Source organism: Daktulosphaira vitifoliae, unplaced genomic scaffold (genome assembly GCF_025091365.1).
Source record: "Daktulosphaira vitifoliae isolate Bord-2020 unplaced genomic scaffold, ASM2509136v1 Scaffold_3, whole genome shotgun sequence".
NCBI classification, from domain to species: Eukaryota; Metazoa; Arthropoda; class Insecta; order Hemiptera; family Phylloxeridae; genus Daktulosphaira; species Daktulosphaira vitifoliae.
In genome coordinates, this window is record NW_026099574.1 from 29,539,650 (window position 1) to 29,564,163 (window position 24,514).

The 24,514-nt window shown below is 23.7% G+C and overlaps 1 protein-coding gene across 4 annotated transcripts in view; it reads right to left on the minus strand.

Moving 5' to 3' along the window:
- The window catches only part of LOC126903020 (tachykinin-like peptides receptor 86C), an 85,741-nt gene that overhangs the window by 2,913 nt on the left and 58,314 nt on the right, over positions 1–24,514 (minus strand). For 2 of the 4 annotated variants that reach the window (XR_007703402.1, XM_050680916.1), the window contains exons 6-7: positions 4,405–4,555; positions 409–605 (exon numbers count right to left, since the gene is read on the minus strand). Coding sequence is in view for 3 of the 4 variants with exons in the window: in XM_050680916.1 (XP_050536873.1) it covers positions 409–605; positions 4,405–4,555 (348 nt within the window). In the remaining variant the exon portion in view is untranslated. Of the gene's footprint in view, positions 1–408; positions 606–4,404; positions 4,556–22,125; positions 22,207–22,461; positions 22,597–24,514 lie in introns of all 4 variants that reach the window. The other 2 variants (XM_050680918.1, XM_050680917.1) reach the window with 2 other exon arrangements.

Genomic DNA, 24,514 nt, shown 5'->3' on the forward strand with positions numbered 1-24,514 from the left:
AATTTTAAAAACTACATTAAAATAATAGAATGATTGATTTTTGCGTGGTCATTATATATAAATCTGAATCTTTTATGATTCATAATTCTTGAATAATTATGTATTTCTGATTCAACATTTTAATATGTATATGTATTTTTTATTAATAGTATTTTTAAGATATAAATGAACAGATCAACTTACATATTTTTATTCAGATATATAAATAAAAAAATTGTTTTAAAATGTTTAAAAAGATTCAGTTATAGATATTTTTTTTAAAGCATATGCTAGTGGAATAGAGAAAGAGAATCCTATGCAGCTCAATGCAACATATTTGAACGCTTGTTACACGTTGAAGTATGAGCCATACACTATTATGCTAGTATTAAACTTTATAATTATGTGAATTAAATGTTAAAAACGAACCGGGGATTCATCCAATAGTAAATTATTGGGTTCACCATGGAGTTAGACATTGCAAGCCAGTAAAATGCCAAAAACAAATCTTGTACATAGGCTTTACTAACGATATCTTTGTTGTGGTAAGCGTATACAAAATAAAAGTGATAAGGCAACCAACAGATTATAAATATAGCGACGACAACAGCAAACATTCTAACTACCTGCAAAATAAACAAAATACAATTAAAATAGTTTTTGACGAACAGCGTATCTTAATACACCCGAACAGATATATACTATCAGTATAGTTGCAGCCACCGACTAGCAACCATCACTATGAAGATGGACTCTGCAATGAGTCCGAAACGTCAGAATTTAACTGTAAACATGGATACATCCTTAGCACTTCAAGCAACAAGACAATCCATTGAAGCTTTAACACATTCAGATATATAATATATATNGTTGCAGCCACCGACTAGCAACCATCACTATGAAGATGGACTCTGCAATGAGTCCGAAACGTCAGAATTTAACTGTAAACATGAATACATCCTTAGCACTTCAAGCAACAAGACAATCCATTGAAGCTTTAACACATTCAGATATATAATATATATTTTTCCGTTAATTTGAGGAATCATTTCATTATTATTTCTAGATTTGCGACGCTATGATGGTGAACTGATTAATTATTGGGTTACTTATTCAAATGCGAATTTAAAATATAAATTAAAAAATATACCATGTCTCTTTCTCTGATCGTAAAGTTGTTGAGAAATAAGAAATCTATATAAATATACAGCGTGATTTTTTTATCATAACCCACTCAATTACTTACACAGTAATAATAATTTAAACATTTTTTTTTTGGTTTTCTTTAGTTATACATTATTCTTGAATTATTAACTATTTAAAACTTTATTTTACGTATTATAAATTTAAAAAAAAATTTGTCCCGATGACCTATCTTCTACGTGCAAATAATTGCCCTAGTTAAAAAACATAATATTTTTGTGTTCAAATTATTTTGTTTATTAGAAATTAGATTTTTTCTATCGCTTTTTTTTTTTGAGATTATTACTAGATAGAAACACATGAAAAAAAAAATTAAAAAAAAAAATTATCAAGTTATTATTAATATTTAATGTATTAAAAATAATCCTTGCAAAATTTCAATTAAAAATAACATTTTTAACTTATTTTTTTGATCCTTTATAGTTGATTAACTATAAAGGATAACAATAGTTAGAAAGTTTATAATTTCAAAATGTTGAACTTTTAAGCACAATTTTATTTCAACTTGCAAGTTTAGAATTGATATCATTAAATAAAAAATGTTATGTGAAATAAAATATCCTATTTTTTAGATTGATATGTGATCAAAAACTCATTTAATTACTATTAACAGTAAATTTATGAGGAAAACTCAAATTTACGTTAAAAATGTTTTATTGAAATAAATCGTTTAATTAGAAGTCTTAATAGGCATTTCTATGCAACTCATGGAGTTTAAATAATAATTTATATTGATACTGGACATAATACCTTCTGCTTGTTACGTATTTTTTTAATTAAAATATATTTATTGATTATTCACATGTAACATAATAACCAAACATAAATATTTTTTATATTAATTAGAAGGATTTTGTTATTATTTCGCACTAAAGTTCATATGAAACTCCGCATGAAAGTCCATATGCGAAACTTAAATGGCATATTTGAAATAGGCAAAAAATGGGTTTAGAAAATTATATTTTGGTCTTTGATAAAAATTCCTTGTAGACCAATAAATTTATTTATAAGTAACAAACAATTTTTTTTGAAAAGTATTACATTAAACCTTTTAACTTTATATATGTTTGTCATAAAAATAATTTCTATTTTATAATTTTTTATAATTTCTCCGTATAAATTACAATACTGAATTGTTAAATATCAATTTCATACTACATTGAATTGCTACAATAAATACTTATTCATATATTATACTTATAAATCATAGAACTACTAATTAGGAATAATGATAGAAATAGGAGTTAATTTTGCTTTCAGAATAATCCACCAATTTCTTAAAATTAAAGACTATCAACAGATTTGCATTGAAGCGTTTTTTATGATAGTGATTTTAATCACTGTCGGATATTATCTATACTTGTCCCAACTATGCCACGCGCACACTGTGTCGCGACCCTACTGTGCTACCGTTTTTTTAATATTAAAAATAAATTATAAATAGGCTTTTAACGTAGTCTAAGAACGCAGAAATTATTTACAATTTTCAAAAATTTACAATGAAATGATTATTGTATCAAAAGTTACAAGAGTAGTCAGTTAGATCTGTTTTACCTGTATATATATTAAAGCTCTAAAGTATATATAGAATATTCAGAAAGTAAGGAAACGGGTTTCTATTGTTCTCATTGTTTATAACAATTAATCTGTTTCCTTACTTATTAAACATTCTACATACCAAATATTTTTAAAAATTGAAAACTCAGATGTAGAAACCTAAAATAAAAAAAAATTATAATCAAGCTTTTATTTACCTTACTTATAATTTTGACTTATTACTATTTTTGAGCACAAAAATGTATGTTAAATTTCAATGCGGAAGAACGAAGGATACCAATTTTAATACATTCAAATAAAATAATAAATAGCTGTTGACAATTTTGAAACAATAAATTAACTAGGCTTTATTTAAATATAAACGATAGTGAATAAAATTAGTAGATTTTAAACTTTTATATTTTGTTATGTTATACTTCTGTTTTAAGTATGAAAAGTCACATTATATTTGAATAAATGTTTACAATTTCTGTAAATATTTGTTTTAATTTAAAAACGTTTAACTTAACTGGTTTGATAAAAGTTTTGAAAGCATATAAAAAAAAAGTTGTGGATAATAGCATACAAAATAAAATTGATTATATTTTGAAATGTTATTTCATGTTTTAAAAGTGATTTATACTTTATGAATAAAGGAATTAAGAATAAATTATTTATATTTTATTACTATTTGAATAAATATTACTATATTATATTAAATTTATAAGCTTCAAAGTCAATTCTACAAAACTATAGTAAGCTAATTTAATTCACAATAAACAGTAAAAGTTTAGTACTTGAAATGATTAAATTGAAGGTTAATTTTGAATGTAAAAAAGGATTAGGAGGTCTTAAAAGATTTATTAATTATAATTACAAAGTTTTATGCTGCTGCTGCTGAATCTTAACGATAAAAAATGGTTTATACGTCTTGTAGAGATGTGAAGTGGATAAATTAAATATTTGATTAATGTATTCAATAAAATGAAAATAAGTAATCCTTTTAGGTGTGGTTGGTTTAAAGTATAATAAATTTATACTTTAAATTAAATTAAAATTTTTCTATTTCATTCTATACTTAATACATAAAATCTTCAAATATGAACCATAGAAAATGTATAAAAATATAAATAACTTTAATATAAGGTATAAACAAACAAATGTAAAATATAATTAACAATGATTCAATGAATATGTACTTAAAATAATTTTTCAATACAGTTTCAATGTTTAAAGTCATTAATTTGAATATAAAAGACATTTATAAATATAATAATGTATAATTAATATATAATTATACTTTTACTAATAATTTAATTGTAATAGAAAAACTTAAAAGAATAAATTATCATCGGCATCTAAATTTCTTCTCTTATATGATACAATTAAATATGCAATTTAATTCTTAATAAATAAATCTTATATCAAATATATTATCATAACAATAAAGGTAATTTTAAAATAAATTTTCTTTGTTAAGTTTTATTCCCACTTAATTACTCTTAAATTTTAGCTGAACTTTCTTATTTATTAGTTTTTTAATGTTAATTAATTTTTTGTAGTGACAAGCTACTCTAAAATTTATTTTTTTTTATAATTCAAAATTGAAGTTCTTAAGTAATTAATATTGCTTGTAGTTAAAAAAATTAATTGACTAAAATTTAAAATGAAATTATGTTTACTTACTTTTCTTTTTGATTTTATAGATTCTTCATGTCTTTCAGTCATTTGTCCTATACTTTTGCTACCCCAAAGTTCTTTGCCCATTATCGTGTAGCACACAAACATCACTACGAGTGGTATAATGTAAGTAACAAATAAGAACAAAATGTTGTATCTGAAAATTATGAAACAAAATAGTGTATTTTAAAATATCTGATTGAGCTTTTTGTTATATAAAAATAAATGAAATAGTGTTTCTTTCTTTATTAATATATATATATATATGATGTTATCTATGTCTCTTCAAAATTTGATTTAAATGATTTGATACAAAAATTTTGTTACTAAATTTTTTCAAACATTCAAAAAATGGGATTTCTCTTGAACATTTAATATGTTGTACAATTTTTTCAATGTTTACAATGTTTGCAATTTTACAAAATTTACAATTTTACATGTTTATATATTTAAAAAGGAAAAGTGCAATGTACAAAAATTATAATCGTTAATTCGAAACGTTTGATAAATCTTTGTTCAATTAAAAGCAATTATTTATTATATATAACCAATTAAAAAATTCGACTTCACATTAAATATAATTTGTTTTAATTGGTTTTATTTCCCAAAATACCAATTCAATCAAGATAATTACGTAAAAATCATTAGACATCTCATAGAAATTACTAATATTTAAAAAATTATTCGAACTACTTATTAGAGAAATTATATAAGTCTAAAATACTAAATTAATAGAAAACATTAAAAAACTATCATTGGCGTGTTGCGTATATCTGAGATGACCAAGTATTAGATAAGAAACTCTTATTTAATTAAAAAAAAAATGTCATAAAAAATAACGCAATTTTAACTTTAGGATACGTGCTTGAATACTCTGAACTTGCGTCATTTCTACAATACATATTTTTCAGTGAATTATAAAGACTTACTGCAAGCTCACACCTAGAATCTTCACTAGATACACATTGATTCTAATGTATACGTATGTATGTAGTCATCCAAAACTTGTTGAAAAACTTTCAAATCTTTTGAATTTCTTGAGCTTTTAAATTATAAAAAATGACGCACCAGTCCATAAGAATATAATTTACTTGAAAACGCAATCTTTTGTGTCATACATTTTTCAAACAAGTGATTAATTAATAAATTTTATGTGACACAAAAAAAAAATTAAGGAACATTAAACGCCAAAAGTTGTATATTAATGATTTAATTTGTAATCTGAGGTACTTTTATTTTTACGAGTTTTATCATTTTTGTATTGATATATTAAATATTTTACTTATGAAAAGAAAATATTTTACAATTTAGTTTTATTTATGATTTATGATCTACAATATTTATTTAATATATAATTTCTTTGTTCAAATATATACTATTTTTGTAAACAAAAATTAAATAATGGAATATATTGTGAAGTTTTATTGATATTCATAAATTTTGATAAAAATGTCTACCATTAAGATTTAATACTACTATCAGATAAAAAAGTTCTATTCGAGTGGTTTTGTATCATTCTCAGAATTATTGAATCATTTTGCTTTTGAAATTTCTCAGAAACGACAGACATTAGTGTTGTTTATTTTTAATTTTAACATTATAATTTTATATTTAGATAAAAATGGTGTTAGTTTTTATCATAACAGTTAATTTTAAAAGCTAATTATATCAAATTGCGATTACATATCTAAAATATTTGTTTAAACTAAGTTAACCTCGTAAAAAACTCTGTTACGTTAAAAATTATTAAGAAAAAACTCTAATTTTGCTAATGCTTTACTTGGCACTATATTTTATGTAAATTTTAAAACAGGTGTCTCAGTAAACAATTCACCATGAGTTTGAAATTTATTGCAATCAAAATCATAATATATATATACATACATTTTATTTCGATAATAAATAAAATTACACGTTACTCTTGACATATAATTATAAAGGAATTTATAAAAGTCAGTAAAATATTTTTTTGCAATAAAACACTAGACAAATGTCCATTGCGTTATTGAAAAATAAATTAAAACAAAAGTAATGGCTTAAAGTAAATATTAATTGAGATGTTTAGTCTCAAAAAAAAACGTCGATTAATATCTATTATATTTAAAACATTTTACAGTTATTTTCAACTTACTCGAGTTAATTTACAAATTTATATCAATGCACGTGGATAAATTTAAAATAACCAACCAACTTAATTAAAAAATGTAAGTAATTATTTTTGGAATGCTAGTAAATTTATAGCTAGACATTACAGTGTTTTAGGCATTTTTATGTTTTGTTTTATTGATTCTATGTAGTTATTGCTTTTGAGTTGTTAATGTTAGCGAACAAAAGTTGTGATACCCAGCAATAATTTATATAAAGTGTCCAATAGTTATCGAATTCAGGCTATAGTTGAATTTGAGTAGACTTGTTCCTTGTATAGGTATAAGAGATATGGTAAAGATAATTTGACTTGAACAATGAAAGGTTGGTGAGATTAAAATAAAATCCAGCTATCCTTCCGAAATTGAACTTTTTAATTTAACTTGTTTTATACAATATGTATTTTCAGTGTTTGTTCTCCCTTTAGTATTCTAATGAACTACGATACCACTTCCGAATATCTCCTTCAATATCGTCTTAGTTTATAATTCTCTCAAAAATTATAAAAATCAAATTCATTAATTTCCTTAACAGTTTCCTAAAACTACGTGTGCTAGTCGAAGACACAGTGATTAATGCTGAAGTTGATATAATTTTATAATATTGCTTTCGCATATTTCTACTTATGCGTATAAATGGTATGGATTACAAAAAAATACATTTTTTATTGAAATTTTAAGCATTGAACAATGTTAAAAATTTACAAGAAAAAGTTCTTTTTTTTCAAAATTATTACCCTGAAATAAATTGAACAGTTGTGTTTCTAGTATAGTTGTATCTTATATGTGTACTGTAAAACACATTTGTTGTTTAGAGTGATGTTAAAGAGAGCAAAGATGAACTTACCATCCTTGCCTCATCGAAAAAATACCTTGCTCTTTGCTTGTCTGTGTCTTTTCTACTTTAAACTTTTTATTAATACTAAGATTTAATAATATATAATGAATAAAAAGTAATTATCTCAATTATACGTAATCAAATTTAAATTTAAAATACATGTATTTATTAAAAAGTTAACTCTCTCAAAGCAACACTTAAGAAAAATTTCATTGCCCTTTCATTGGTACTTATTTATTTATTTTTTAAATGACCTTTGTGTTGTCTATCGTGTATTTTGTATTATTTTGATATAAAAGAATAAAATTTTCAGTAGAACATGGAGCAGATGTGAATAATATAAATTAGTCTACAATACTTGAGGGATTGCAAACATGTCTGAAGAAAAATATTCAGTATTTAATATTAAATGTTAATAACTATACATCCATTTTTTAAAAGTTGTTACATTCCTTTAGTTAAATATATTCAACCTATTTTATGGCTTTAAAAAATCTTTTAATCAAAACATATGTTTTCATTTAGTTTGAAAAAATAATGAAGAAGTATAACTTAATCTTATGGGACAAAATTTCAATGCCGTTAATGTATACTAGATGGTTATCCCTTTGACTATAAATTCTGAAGTTATAGAACAAACGTATAATGCATTTCATTGGTTGTTCATAACGAATAATGCTCTAAATAATAGGATTTCAATAAATAAAACAAACTTTTTTTATTATATAAAAGACAATAGACCTTTTATTGGCGGTTAAATGATTTTGTCGTAGGTGGATAAAAATAAGCAAGGCCAATGGGGGCTACGCCTCCGTCACCATCTAAAACTCCTCTTAAAATTAGATACACTATAAGTATAACTCACAAAAACATTATTAATAATTTAAGTACTAAAAATAAGCTTTACACTTTCAATCAGTATTAGTTAACCATGGAATTATAATACTGTTTGATTATATTCCATTATAATATATTTGATATTCGAAATAAGGAACAATTTTTATCATTTAATTGTTATCAGTATATAAACATTTACAGTGAATTTTTATAAATGATATTTAAAGTACTGTTACTTGAAACTGTATGTCAAATTTTCTAAAAAGACCAAGTTTATGGGATAATCTATCTCTCTCAACCTCTCCGATTCATTAGTCTGGAACCTTTTGATAAGATGTCCACTATTAAATATTATTATATTGTACGTTTTAAAAATATAATTGTATTATTTGTAATAACTTTCCATAATTTTGATGTTTGTAAAAACATTTAGCCAAAGTAACAAACATCAACTAAGCAAAAAACATTAACATAAATTTGAATACTTAATTAATTAATCATATATCTAAATTTACTAACAATTATTGGCAATGAACTTTCTTATGTACAGGTTATCGAGTTATAAGTTATTACAGTTTACTGTCTTCTAACTATCTGTAATATGGATAACTTTCATATTACAGATAGTTATCCTTAGGGTCAGATTAGTGATAATTTGGTGGACTGTATTCATTTTGTACCTGTCAATTATGTCTTTGCTGAATATTATAATTAATTTATTGGTTTTGGTAGATAACGAGACATCGTTTTTAGTTGAATTGTTCAAGCAATACTTGACAATTTAATTATCTAAAAATTTTCAGTTTAGCCAATAATACTTATCTGTATTAAATGGAGAATATATCTGAAATGAATAAAATATAAAGTACATCAATTTGTATAATTTGTCAAAGATTTAAGATTTTCAAGTTGTGAAGCAACTATAGAAATAAATGTCCAATTAAATAAATTACATCGAAGTTGATGCACGCGCTGAGAATACCACTGGTATAACTTCTTCAAATGGGGCGAGGTCAAAACAATATATATACTTTGAGTTTTTTTTTCATTAAAAAATTATATTGTAAAACAAAAACTTTTCCTATTATACAAATCAAGATATTACCTTGTGTGTTAGTTGCTATTTATAGCAACTTATCGTTTAACTTTTTTACACTATACATACAACCCTTGTTCAATTTCACTTCTAGTTTTATTATTTTCTATAAATAATGTTTAGGTTGATTATAATTTTTGAAAAGTTTTTCAAATTTTCTAAATGTTTTAGATTTTGTATTTTTGTGTAAAAAAATATTTCTATTTATCTAATGACAATCCAAATATCTATTATACTCTTTCAATAACAGTTTCCAAGACTAAATTTTGGATAACAAATGTCCAATCATGAAAATAATGTAATAACTTTTAACTCTTATAGAATTGATTTGAAGTAACATTAAATAGAGAAATAAGTTTGTATAGTCTATTTGTTTCCCTAAAAATAAACAGTGCCGAATACAACATTTGAAATAAAGTTTTCGCAATCAAGTCATGTATACATAGGTCGAAAAGAAAATTAGATCAAGATTTTTAATGATACGAGATTTATCGTGTTTGCTATAAAGGTTTATGATTATTTTTTACTGATTTAAGTACATATCGTAAAGTTATAGTGTTATTAAATTTCAAGTAAAAGAACCATTTATTATGGAGTTGCTGGCCACAACTTGTTAAACTCTAGTCAGTATGAATAAAAGTCAATGGCTTTAAAGATCTGATTGATAAAAGGCTTGATGAAAAAATCATTCTAGTATAATATAGTTTATACAAAAATTTTTAAAGTTTACTAAAGAAGAAAATAATTGTAAATAAAAATAGATCAAAGCTTTGTTATTTACAAATCAATGTATAAAAAAGAACTTGTTTTTACTAAAATCTCTAAAAATGTTGAAATCAAATTTTAACATTATTGACACTTTTTATGATTTTGTCAAAGTTAAATTGTTTTAATATTTTTAAAATACTTATTACAATGAACCCTATTATTTAATAGATAATAATTTTTTTATTTTCTATTTTAAAATTAACTTTTAAGCTGTAGGTACATTTTAAATTAAAAAAAAAGGTAATTGGCAAAGAAAGTAATTTGTTCGTTGGCTCAGTATTTGATGTACTTTTTACACTTTATTTATCTTCAGTTTTATATAAGTAAAACCAAATAAAATTGAAGATCTTGATAAAGATTTGAATTTGTTTGTTATAGTTTAAATTAAAAAAAACAATTTTTAATAAAATAAAAATAAAAGTAAATAGTAAAGAAAATGCTGAATACCAATGTTTTCAGTAGACTGAATGTTGTTAAAAAATAAACTGTATCAAGAGCTCTTACCTTAAAGATAAAAATTTTAGGTATATGAAAATGTCTGTTAGGTTATAATTTCTACTCTTTATTTTATATAAGACAATGTTTCAGAAAAATATGGTTATCATGTATTAGTCCTACGAATAAGTATTTTGTTTATATGCACTATGAAGGTTTGTGAGTTTTAAGAAAATTCTTTAACAAAATAGTAACAAAAACGTATGACCCATTATTTTGGAAGTTATAATTATTTAAAATTATAAAGTGGTGGCGAGGTGTGATTTATGTTATTTTTATTATCACACATTACTCTGCTGCGCTCTTTCTCCACTATATTTTAAAATATAACATATGTAAAATGTAATATATTGTTTTAAAGAACTTCCAAAGTTGTTATCCTCCAGTAATTTTCTTAAATTTTAAAACTTAAATTATAAAATTATAAATTAATATGTATTAGTAATAAATTAATGTTACTAAAATGTAATATATTAATTGAAAATATTTTGATATTCAAAAACAAATTGTATGAATTTAAAATTCAAAATGATTCTTTATATTATTAAAATAAATTGCAAACAATCGTGGGACGTAAACGTTTATTGAACGCTTTTATCAAACTTACTCGTTCATTGAACAATACGATTTTGACCGTTTACCTAATAGAACGAAAATATAATTCGTTTCACGAGCTTTTAAGTTTGCAGAACAATAATTTTTTAGTGTATATTTAATAAAATAATAGAATTCGTCTGTGACAGCCGAATGTGACGGTTGACCGTGATGGGCGATAATCTTCTTTTTTTTCAGACCCTTTGTAAAGAAGTTTCACTTCAAAATGATTAATATTATTTTAATTTTTTTATTATTAAGTGGTTTATGATATGAATCACTCTGTATATAAAATAGGGGTCTCTAAAAGAGAACCCTCTACATAAAAAGCAAAATGATTACCAAAAAGGAAAATAAAGTAACACAGCTCTACATAGTTTAATCATCAAGTAGGGAAAGCTATAGAGAATATAATGTATGCATTAGGCATATTCCTGGACATTGAAGGGATTTTTGATAATACACCCTTTGATGTTATGTATGAATCTGCACAACAGCATGGAGAAGAACCACTTATTAATAAGTGAGTAAAAATCAACTTAATCAAAAGTGTTAAACAGGCATGCCAACAAGGAGAGTTTTTATCTAATTTGCTATGGTGTCTAGTTTTAGACTCTCTTATTAATGAGTTAAACAAATATTAGTATACACAAGTCTATGGAGAAGATTGAGCGATAAAAATTATGGGTAAATTTTCAGACACAATAATACACTTGACACAGTAGAGACTGAACACTATACACATGTGGTATTGTAAGTATAGCCTAGTTTTTAATCCAAACAAAGCAGGGATAGTAATGTTTACCAGGAGAAGAACAGGATTTAATAGTCTTGGCACATTAGGCCTGAATTAACAATAAATTGGCTCTAAGTCGGGGGTGAAATGATTGGGTATTATTCTTAACAATAAGCTAAGATCAAAATGACATATTGAGGCAAGAGTTNCACATTAGGCCTGAATTAACAATAAATTGGCTCTAAGTCGGGGGTGAAATGATTGGGTATTATTCTTAACAATAAGCTAAGATTAAAATGACATATTGAGGCAAGAGTTAAAAAAGACATAGCTACATTATGGACGTGAAACAGAACTCTGTAAAATACCTGGTATCTAAAACCAAGAATTATATATTAGGTATTAGCTATTTCAGTGAAAAATATTTGTTACAAATATTTGTGTGTAAATAATTGTTGCATTAATGTAGAGGAATTTTACTATTATTTCGTTCATAGGCGAAACTAAACCTATATGTTCTAGTGAAATTAATAAAAATGAACGAAATTTTGAGCTATTCTAATTAATTTACTGTATATAGTATTTATAAAAGTTTCTGACCAAGTATTCATCTAAACAATACCATTTTTTAAATCCTCGTAAGTTTTTTATTTAACGATATCAATTTCAAACTTATAAGTTGAACAAAATAAGTTATGGTAAATTAAAAATCAACTTTAAAGAACCAAAAAACAGATTAAACATGAAACCAAAATTTTGTTCATTTCATCTCGTATTGGATTGAAATTTTGCATAGATTATTGTAAACATATTAAAAATTAAAATCAATAATAATTTGCAGAAAATATTTTTTTGTTTTTAATTAATTTTTTTATGTGTTAATACTTGTTTTTATAGTGATTAGTAGTTGTTTAGAAAATTGGCGATAGAAAAATTTAATTGCAGATTTTTTTATGCTCAATTAAAATAATTTTAAATTAAACTATTTAATGCGATTTAAATTAATTTTCTAAAATATAGTGAAAAATAATAATATAAAATACAATTGATTATTTAGTATTATTATTTATTAATAAAAGTATATATAGATAATATTTATTTTTATTTACATTAATATATATATAATTAAATAAATTTGTAGATATTAAATTTAATTATTTATTTATATAAATAAATGTAACATCTATAAATTCTATATATATAAATAAAAATGTCATAATAAAATTACTACCTTGTGAGCTTTGCATCGCAGTTAATATTTATTCATAAATTACATTTATAAATCATAAAACTTGTAATCATGATATAAATAATGAAATAGGAGTTTATTTAGCTTTAATTTAATATTTGTTTCGAAAGTTAATTTTGTGTCGAACAGTTGCAATTTTGATCTGCCCCTTTGAGCAGGTTTATAAACCCAAAAAATACATATAAAATGAAAGAGAAATACCTAAGATATCTATATAAAAAAATGGTAGCCCAGTGGGGTCGTGGTACAGTATGGACGTGGCATAGTTGGGTCAAGTTTAGATGATATCTGACAGTGATTAAAATGACTATCATAAGAAATGCTTCGATGCAAATCTGTAGATAGCGTTTAATTTAAAAAAAATCGTGTTTTATAAAGCAAAATAAACCTCTATCTCCTTATTTATATCCTAATTACAAGTTTTATGATATATAAGTATAATAAATGAATAAATATATAATATTTTAAATTTATTTAAAAAATATTTAATAATAAATATTTATGTACTTGTACAACTTAATCTAGGTATTAATATTTTTATTATTGAGTGTATTTAAAATCCATTCCTTTCTCTTATTATACTTGAGAATTTTTTTAACGCAGTTAATGAACTTATATTATGTCTAATTCTAAGATTAAATTTATATTATAAGACGATTTTAATTTACCCTCTTTAAATTGGTCTCTTTAATTATTTACAACAGTTTGTAATTCTTCAATTTTTTGTAAGTATGTTATCCCATTTTAATGTTTACCAATTAATCTTAAATCATAGTTTCAAAATGTTACTCTGGATTTAATCTTGTTTAATAGTCGTTTATTTGTTTTAAATTATCTTGATCCACTATTTTTTATTGATAAACACCACCCAGAACTTAATATTTCATTAAAATGTGAGCATTTTAATATCTCACTGAGTTAGTGAGATAATTTATGATTTCAATAAATATGATTATGTTAATGCTAACCGGATCCCAGAGTGGGAACTGTTTTAGGGAGGGTTGGCAAAATAACTCACAAACAAAAACAAAACATAAGAACTTAAGGCACCAGCCTGAACCAGCGCCTTCAGATCCTCCTGTGCCGGGCGGCGTGGCTACCTCTGTTTTAGGCGTTCCGCTTCCTTCTTCTTAACAAGATGGATTCGGCAAACACCTGAACGAGCAACCACGTCTTCCGACTCTTTAATATCAGGTCCACCATGGACCCGATTCGGATTGATTCCAAAGAGTCCCGCTCTTGGGCCCACACCTCGCACCGGAAGAGGATGTGCAAAGCGCTGTCAGCCTCTCCAAACAGTGGTCGCACGTCGACGAGGCTGCTTTGCGAATACGGTGTAAGTACTCGTTAAAGAAGCTGTGACCGGACATCACTTGGGTGATTCCTTTGATTTTCAAAAAAATCAACAATTCCATCGCTGCAATTTAACACTGTTGTTCGGCTGCATTGTTTGTTATTGGTTCTTGAATGAATGACCATACGAAAACTTTACCAATGACACATACCTTGACCAAGGCCTTTTAAAACTAAAAATATGGAGGAGGGATCAAAAATTAATTTTTGAATTGAATAATTTTTTCCAAAATGTGCGAATTTTTTTTTGGTAGCGTCCTCTTATATTAATAAATTTCGGACTAAAATTATATAATTATGCCAAGTAGGGGGTTTGACACCCCATTCTTGGGAAATCCTTGATCTTATCCTTTTATTAATTCCCTCGGCCATAATGACGTTTTATAAAGTCGACAAACGCTGAAAATTCTGTCAGTAAAGTAAAGTTAAAGTAGAGTCAACCTTAAATAGTTGAGGTAAAGGCTATTATGATGTTGATAATAAATATTATACTTTAAGATAATTAAAGTATCATCGGAATTCATTTTTTTTTTTAATTGTGAAAAATGTAAAAAAAAAAGTTTTAATGAAGATTTTATGAAAAAATGTTTAAAAATTATTAAATCATATTAATTAAAACTGAATTAAATAATTACTGATTATGATCAATAGTAAATGTTTTGTTGCATTAAAAAGTTTGTAAACATTTTCATATATATATTTTATATTGAAATATGTTGTTATTCATTACGTATTAACTATTAATACTATAGGTATGAAACTTTTTGCAAAAATTTTTTTGGTAATTTGATAGTTCTAACCTGTGCTTAATTTGCTGTAAAAATATGTTTTTTTTTATCCTTTTCTAATTTAGATAGATTAACTATTGATGTCATTAATATACCTAAAAATATATAAATATTCACAAAAATTAAAATTCAAAATTAAAAAATATATTTAAAATATTAATTTAAAACTAAAAATATTTAATTCAAAAAGTTACAAAAATTACTTTAAAATCGCGAATACTTATTTCGGAAACATTGTTACCATCATCAGCACTAAAAACCCACTATACTCAGTGTATAGTATGTGTTAAGTGATGATGAAATACGTATTTATGATTTTTTAACAATTTTTGTGGCTTTTTTGTTTAAATTCTTATTTAAAGCATGTTTTATAATTTTAAATATTTTCCATGAGTGATCAATTCTTATTATTTAAAATTTAACTACAAAACATTAAAAGATGTTATAATTACCATTTTATTTCTTAAAATTTACTATTAAAAAAATTTTTCATAATATTTTTTTCGTAATGTAAAAAAAAAAAATGTTTTATCAATAATTAATTAAAAATGTAAAATATCTGATGATACTTTCGATGTCCTGAGGTTTAACACTATAATTATAATTAAAAAAATAAACACAAAATATTAAGTAGTTTTTAGTTATTAGATTTGAAAAAAATCGTGGTTCATTCTGTATATGATATCAAACAACATTATGTTTAGCGCATTGAAAATACTTAAAATTTGAATAGAAAACCTTTATTATATTTTCTATTTCAAGATAATTGTTAAATAAATCATTGCACACATATTTAATTTCTAAAAGTATTTTTGTTTCATATTTAATATAACCAACTAGGTTTTATATTTTAAACAAATTATTTGTATTGATATAATACAAGTTCATAACAGTTTTTAATCATCTCTCACACAAACTTTTTTTATTTTTGTAAAAATTTTCTTGTTCAAATTTATACACTAGTAATTTATAATTTTAGCTACAGCTGGTACAGGTAAAATGATGAATAATTTAGATAAATTACGAATAATTTTACTTAATATAATTATTTCAAATACAATCATTGTTTGTACAATTGATGATTGTAATTCACAGACACATGATTGTAATTCACAGACACATGATTATAATTCACAGACACATGATTGTAATTCACAGACAGATGATTTTATCTCCATTACAAAAGATAATTTAAAAAAACTTATAAAAGACTATCCTGCATTTATACAGTTGACTTTACAGAATCATAATTATTATACAAAATCTGGTGCATCTCTTTGTCCTTTACCTTATGACAAACAAACTGTAGAGGAGGATCCTATAATTATAAAATTTCTTGAATTTAACAATGTTAAATTTGATCCCAGAATTTGTGAAAAACCTTGGACGTGGACGCAACATAATGAATACCTCGTGATTATAAGTTTCATTATTGCTGGAAAAAAATTAGAAGAAATCATTGAACCGTATCTTAAAGACAATACCAATATTATCCAGTGTTATACACTCTACCTCAATGTTATAGAAAGTACTAGTGTAAGTTTAATTGACAGATTTTGTTTGCTTTTAATCGTAGCTATTGATTATATTATTATTATGGTTGTACAAATAAAGAATATTAAAAATATCAAAACGAAATCTCGAATCATTTCTACTATTTCATATCATTGTAGTCAAATTAATTTATCTGTTAAGAACTTTAAGTTTCTTTTAACATGTATGTTTATTGCATTCGAGCGTTATTTCATTTCTACACTACCTCTTAATTGTATTGAGAATGTTTTGAAGAAATACACTGTTAGCGACATTGAAATTAATGAGCTAATTAAAAATTATATGGAGTTCAGAGAAAATATTTTAGATTGCATGAAAATTACGAAATTAAAAAAAAACTATGTTCTTCTAGATGGTCATGATAACTTAAATTGGGAAACTGATTCTGAAAATAAACCCAAATTTGATTCAATAGTAACATTAATTAATAACAACAATAAAATAGGTTTAGATCTTTTTACGTTGTGTATTCATAAAAGATAAAAATTATTAATATAAATTCCTTTTTTTGATAAATAAATAAATTGGTATACAAAAATTATGTTTCCATTGTATAGCACTTTTAATGAACAGTATTGTACATTTAACTTATTTTGTAATATCATAATGAAATACAGATGTTCATGAAATAAATTTTAAATATTTTTATTTTACATTACAAAAAGTAGTGTTAGAATTAATCAGTAAAATCTCCTCATAAGGTATTAAGTTTAAAAGTAACTTCTACTCGATTAAATAATATATTGTTTTGTTTGGTACTATTGGCAATGTGAGCGTGACCTAACTGTATAGGTTTTACCTTATGAGTAGTGCGCAGTCGCCAACAAAATTACATGTATTCATTCGTTCATTGGACTGCCTTTTCGGATGACGTGCCGTAGTTGATAACTTAACTTATAAGTATAAAAAATAAGGCAATTAAATTTTTTCAGAAGAATACTATATTCTATAACTTTAAAAAAAATAAATAAATTATGTATATTTCTTTACATTTAACACGCATAAAAACTTATAAAGCTTGATGTTTAAAAAACGTTTGTTACTTATGCATAAATACACTGGACTACGAGGAACTTTCATCAGAAGCAAAAATATACTTTTCTATTTCATATTAAAATTACTATCTTTTTTAAAATGATTCATTAAAACAAAAAAAAAATTGTTTTTAAATTATTACAGATTTTGATTTTTAATATGTTTAAAATAATTAGTGCAAAATAACATTTTAAACTTATTTTTTTGATTGCTTAAAGTTGATTTTTTGAAAGTTTATAGTAAAAAAAAGTTGAATTTGATACTATAACTTTTCTGAAATTTATATTATTAAATAGAAAATTTTATGATAACTAATAAATAGTATTGTTAAAATTAATATGCAGTCAGGAAATTGTATAACTATTTACTGTAAATTTATCAGAAAAGCTCAATATCTTTTTTGCATTTTTATTGTAATATGTCACTTAAATAGAAATTATAGCAATTATTTCTGTGTAACTTTTGGAGTTCAAAAAGATTCTACAATTGAAATATTCAGAACTTAATTAATTTTAATGATTTGCTCTAACTAAAAAAATCAATCAAAATGTTTTAAGTAATCTACTCAATTGAGCATATTATAAAATTTGATTATAATTATACATTTTTTTTGTTAAATTCAGGTGAAACTATAAATAATTTTTGTTTAGATTTATGTTTTATAGAGCAACATGTTACAAAAAAATTTGGAATATTATAGACTGGTTATAAAAAGATAAAAAATTAATAAATTACGAAGTAATGTTATTTAATTTTTAGTTAAAATCTATTATCATATCAAAGTTAATTAGTCAATAAATACTTTAAAAACGTTAGAAATTAATGATTTTGATTGTCTATATAAAATGTGGGATAAGTAACTTTTTAATTGATAAAGTGGAATTTTTTTCAATTTTTGAGGGTAATATCTTTAACTAGATAATAGCTATAATCATTTGATGTATCATCAAAAAAAGTTGGTGAAGTGAGAGCTAAGAAAATAAATGAGAGCCCCGAAGAAAAAATCATTTTTATATGAATAAAAAATTTCTTCTAACGAGGTGACACTAAAGTGATGGGGTCCTTGATATTCATTGAAGTTATTAAATCTAAATGAGTTAAACATTTTTTTTAAATTCAAAATCTATTGTAAGGCATTTTAAAATAAAATACAAAATCGAGAATTTTAACACAAAAACAGCATATTTTTAAATACGGTATTTCACCATGAAGACAAAATAAAGTTCGAAAATTTTTTTTTTCATGTTAAAGTACATTACATAAGCTCTAATTTAAGATATAAATATAAAATCGTTAGGGTTATCGGAACATTTTTCAAAAATTAAGTTGAAAATGTTCCACTTTCTATATGCACTTTTAAATTTTGAACTCCCCCCTGTTTAAAAATGGTTCAATTTAAAAGTATGTCAATTGAAATATGTATATAAATATTATTTATCATAAAACAATTCTATTGATCCATACATTTTTTAAAATGTTATAGAAATATAAAGTTAAAAATGTAAAATATAAAATCGAGAAAATTAACACAAAATTAGTATAAGATAACCATTTTTAGAAGACAACATAAAGTCAGAAATTGTTTTTTCAATTATAAAGTATATTACATTAACGTTAATTTAAGATATATATAAAAGTGTCAGTATTTCCGGAACACTTAATTAGTTGAAAAAGTTAATTTTTTGTGAAAAAGTTGTTATTTTAAATTTTACCCGGTAGTCAGGTATAGGGTCCGATAGCAAAAAAATTACCAAATGATAGGTTAATACTCAATATATCTATTAAAAAAAAATTGTATTAATTCATATATTTTTCAAAAAGTTATGGCAGTTTTAAGTAAAAAAAATGTCGAAAATTACCGATTTTTAAATTTGTAATTTTATTGGAGATTTCCTCTATTTACGGGCAACGAGGGAAGTTTTTTCAATTTTTGATGGTAATGTCTTTGACTAGATACAATTTGTGATATTTTGATGTATTCTTAAAAAAAATCGGTTTGGTGAAAGCTGAGAAAAAGTGGTAAGTGACATAAAAAGAAACACATCATAGTAATATTAATACCTTCATAACTTTGTATCAAAGCTAAAATACACTGCATTTTAAATTAATTAATGGATTATTAACAACAATAATTTAATTTTCGAGAATAAAATGTTACATATATTTTATTTATAATTTAATTAATTTTTTTAACTAAAATAAACACTAATTGTTAAGTTACATTAATATTTTATATTAAAAACTTAAATAAAAAATTTAAATAAATAAAATTAAATGATATTATAAAATATAATTACTTACATTATTATTATTAATAAAAAAAAATTTAGATAATATTTTTAACACGCTTATATTAGTTTCACATGTATGTTGTATGTTGTAAGTTTGTAACTCCACGCGGCACGTGTTATTTATTTGTATTAATCATTTATACCTATTTTTTTTTAGCTTCGATGCGAAGCTGAAAAGGTATTATTTTATTATGATGTGTTTTTTTTTTTTGTGTCTGTTACCACTTTTTCTCAGTTCTCACCGAACGGATTTCTTTCAACGATACGTCAAAAGATCACAAATTGTATCTAGTCAAACACATTACCCTTAAAAATTGAAAAAATTTCCCTCGTTCCTCGTAAATGGGCGAAACCTCCAAAAAAATTACAAATTTAAAAACGCTAATTTTCGAAATTTTTTCAATTTTTTTTACTAAAAACTGCCGTAACTTTTTCAAAAATGACCAAATATAATTTTTTTTTAGATGCTTGATGTCTTTACCTATCATTTGGTATATATTTTTGGTAAATATAACCCTTTATCTGCCCACAGGGGGGGATTTAAAATGACAACTTTTTCACAAAAAATTAACCTTTTCAACTTAAATTTTGAAAATGTTTCGGAAGGTCTGACACTTTTATATATATCTTAAATTAAAGCTTATGTAATATAGTTTAATTTGAAAAAAAAAATTTGACTTCTGGACTTGTCTTCATGGTGAAAATGGCTACCGAATGCTATTTTTGTGTGAAAATTCTCGATTTTATTTTTTACATTTTTAACTTTATAATGCTATAACTTATTGAAAAGTGTATGGATCAACACAAATTTTTTATGAGAAATAATATTTTTTAATAATCCCTTTTTCATGCGACATACTTTATCTTAATCAGGATATTAATAAGAAAAAGCAGATAATGTAGCTTTTGGAATAATACACCAATTTTTTAAAATTAAACACTATCTAAAGATTTGCATCGAAGCGTTTTTTTTATGGTGATTTTAATTACTGTCAGATATCATTATACTTGATCCATCTATACCACGGCAACACTGTGCCGCGACCCCCCTGTGCTGGGTTTTTTAATAATGAAATAAGTAAATTGTCAATAATAAATAATCCATAAAATAATGATTAAATATAATTTATTAAATTATGTTTTATACAAATAAATATAAATAATAATTATTACAGTTTGATTTATTCTTAATTATTTTATTTTTTATTATCAATATCTATAATTAATTAAAATTATAGTTATTACGTTTATTTATATAAATAAATAATCTATTGCATAATAAACCATTAAGATATTTTACAAAATTTTGTAGAGATATTTAACATCATTTGTTCAATATTGTTGAATCACCGAGGTTAATCTACTATTTTTTCATAAACATTTGTGTTTATTTGATTTATTTTACCATTGCCCCTGTGTTCAGCCACCGTTTACTCACCTTTCTAAAACCTCTCTTTATTTATATCATTATATATTTTACACACTTAAATATTCTACCATATTTAACCACATACTATATTATAATATTATATTTTATATTTTATTTTATTTTATTCCCTTTCAACTTTTTCTTTACTTTTCTTTTTACTTTATTATATTAGGATTCAGCATAAAAAAACTATTTGAAACAATAAAAAATTTTCATTAACATTTCATGACCCATATTTTGTCGAGCTAAGTTATTGAGCAATTTCAAATGTGTGTCGACTAACTAATTATGAATTATACATTTTTTAAAAATTTTTTGTTGTTTTACATGTATTTATAGAATATTTTTTAATTTAATATTAAATTTTACTTATAACATCCTCCTCTTTTGTTAAATTGTCATTAATACAATTTAGCTCAATTTTGAAGATAGGGGTTTAATTTTATTTAAATAAAATTATAAATTAGGACTTATCAATGAGATGTAATAATGTTAGTCTGAAATCAACTAAAATACTTACATGTATTCAGTTTTTGAATGTGGATATCTGCCATCTGGCCAGAGCATATAACAAGCTCTTCTAAGTTCTCCATTTGTATATCTATAGAAAAGTATAGTATATTTGTTTACTAAATTGATATTATATAAAAGCTATGTTTATAGATTACATAATATTGACTATTTAATATTAAATTTCTAAAAAATGCAAAATGAGAAGATAAAAATTTATTATTATCCTATACATACATTTTTATAGGAAATGTGCATTAAATAAAAATTTTTTCTTAAGTTTTTTTTTTAAATTAATGTGTGTTTTTACGCGAAATAAAGTAGTTTGAAATAACAAATGAAATACCTTTTTGTTTTTATATTTGAATACAGGAAACATGGAATCGCCAAAAATATGCTGATAGCCCAGATAAGAATGAGAACTGTTTGGGTTCTCGTACGAGATCTCCTATGTCTTAATGGATGAACAATAGCCATATATCTGCAATAATAATAAAAAATTATTAGTAGACTACAATAAGTTGCAACTACAATAAAAATATATATATTATAAGTTTTAACTTTAATTTTATATAAAAGTTCAGAGTGTCTAATACTTTATAAGGATGAAATTTTTTATATATAATGTATTGTAACTGTTGTTTATAATGATGAGAGCAAAGTTATGCCAACTTGTTTTATATAAATATATTTTTGAGTAATAAAACTACATAAAAGTAAGAAACAACCTAAAGTGAGAAATCTTATAAATAAAACTAGCAGCTTAGTTTGTTTCTCAAAGTTTTTTTTCTAAGAAATACTCATATTATTTAAGTTGTATTTAACAAAATAAAATCGATAATTCTATTTGTATTAGATAATATCAATGTATATATACAGAGTGATTTTTATATCATAATCCACCAATTACTTTCAGAATAATAATAATTAAATTTCTTTTTTATTATCTTTAGTTACACATTATTCTTGAATTATTAACTATGTAATACTTTTTAAGTTCAACCCTTTTTAAATGGGTAGACATATTTTAAATTTAATAAAATGTTTGAGTTTTTAATTTAATAGTAAATGACATTTAAATTTTTAGTATAAATTTATTTGTTTATTAGATATAAACATTTAAAGTTTCAAATTTTTGAGTTAATATACATGTATAATAACAAGGGATTACAAATACATGTAGCTAATTGGATTTTTATGACATTGCTGTCACAGTCACGGCTTGTTTATTATCAATTATGACTATCATTAGATATACTTTCTGTATTGTCAGTTAGTGTATTTATAAACTCACAACAATGTGCTTTACTACCATTGATAATAACAATGCTGTGAACCTGCTAATATCGATGTAATAAAAAACCAATTGGCATTTTCTTAATTAGATTATGTACTATTTTAAAAGCTAATTAAATATGTATGTTACCATTTGCAAAAATAAAGATCATATTCCTTTAAGTTATAAGAGATGCTTCTAAAAAGTAATTATTAGCTGATAAATCAAGAATAATATGTAACTAAAAGAAATCAAATTTTTTTTTCCAATATTTGCGAGTAATCGAGTGTTTTATAGTAAGCCGATTACTCTGTACACTCATTGTTATTGGTGAAGTCGGGAATTCATAATTGATGGGGGAATAGTAAAAAAGTCTACAAAATTCCATATTTTAAAGTTTTTTTTGTTTATTACTTCATTGTATAGATAAATATTACTGTTAATGGGTAAACCACCTCCCTAGCTAAACTACTGCTCAATAGTTATAAAAGACAATAAGCTTTTCTACGGGTTCCACTTATATTATCAACACTAGTAAGAAGAGGAAGCAGAACGCGAGTGTCTTAGAAATATAAAGTAGTTAGTAATTAATTATAATTAATATCTGATAAAATAAAATAATATTGTTTATTTAAAAATTGGAGTTATCGTTTTAAAACATAATTAAAAAATGACTGTGTATATTAAATAAAATTAGTTTGAAATTATGAACTATGGTATGAAAGAAACTATTTCTTTAAAGAGGATTTTCTATTATTGAATAAGATATAAACTTTACATTGTAAAGGTTTGTGTTGTACAAATACTTTTTTAAATGGCAGTTAAACTTAAATCGCCTTAGACAGGTTTTGTTATACATAATATAGAATACTAAGATGTATTATAAATAGTATAAATAAAAAATGTCATTTGTACAAATAATATTCTACATAAAATTGGTATAATACGAATAGAAAAACGTGCAAATATTTTTACATTGTATTTAGTTTCCTCATTGTCAAATTATTCTGCTGCAACAAAAACAAAATCCAGCCAAGAATAGGAATTAGTTTTTGTGGTTTAATGTTTATGCCATGTTACAAAAATGTTTGTTTTGTTCTATGTATAATAAAATGTTTGTTTT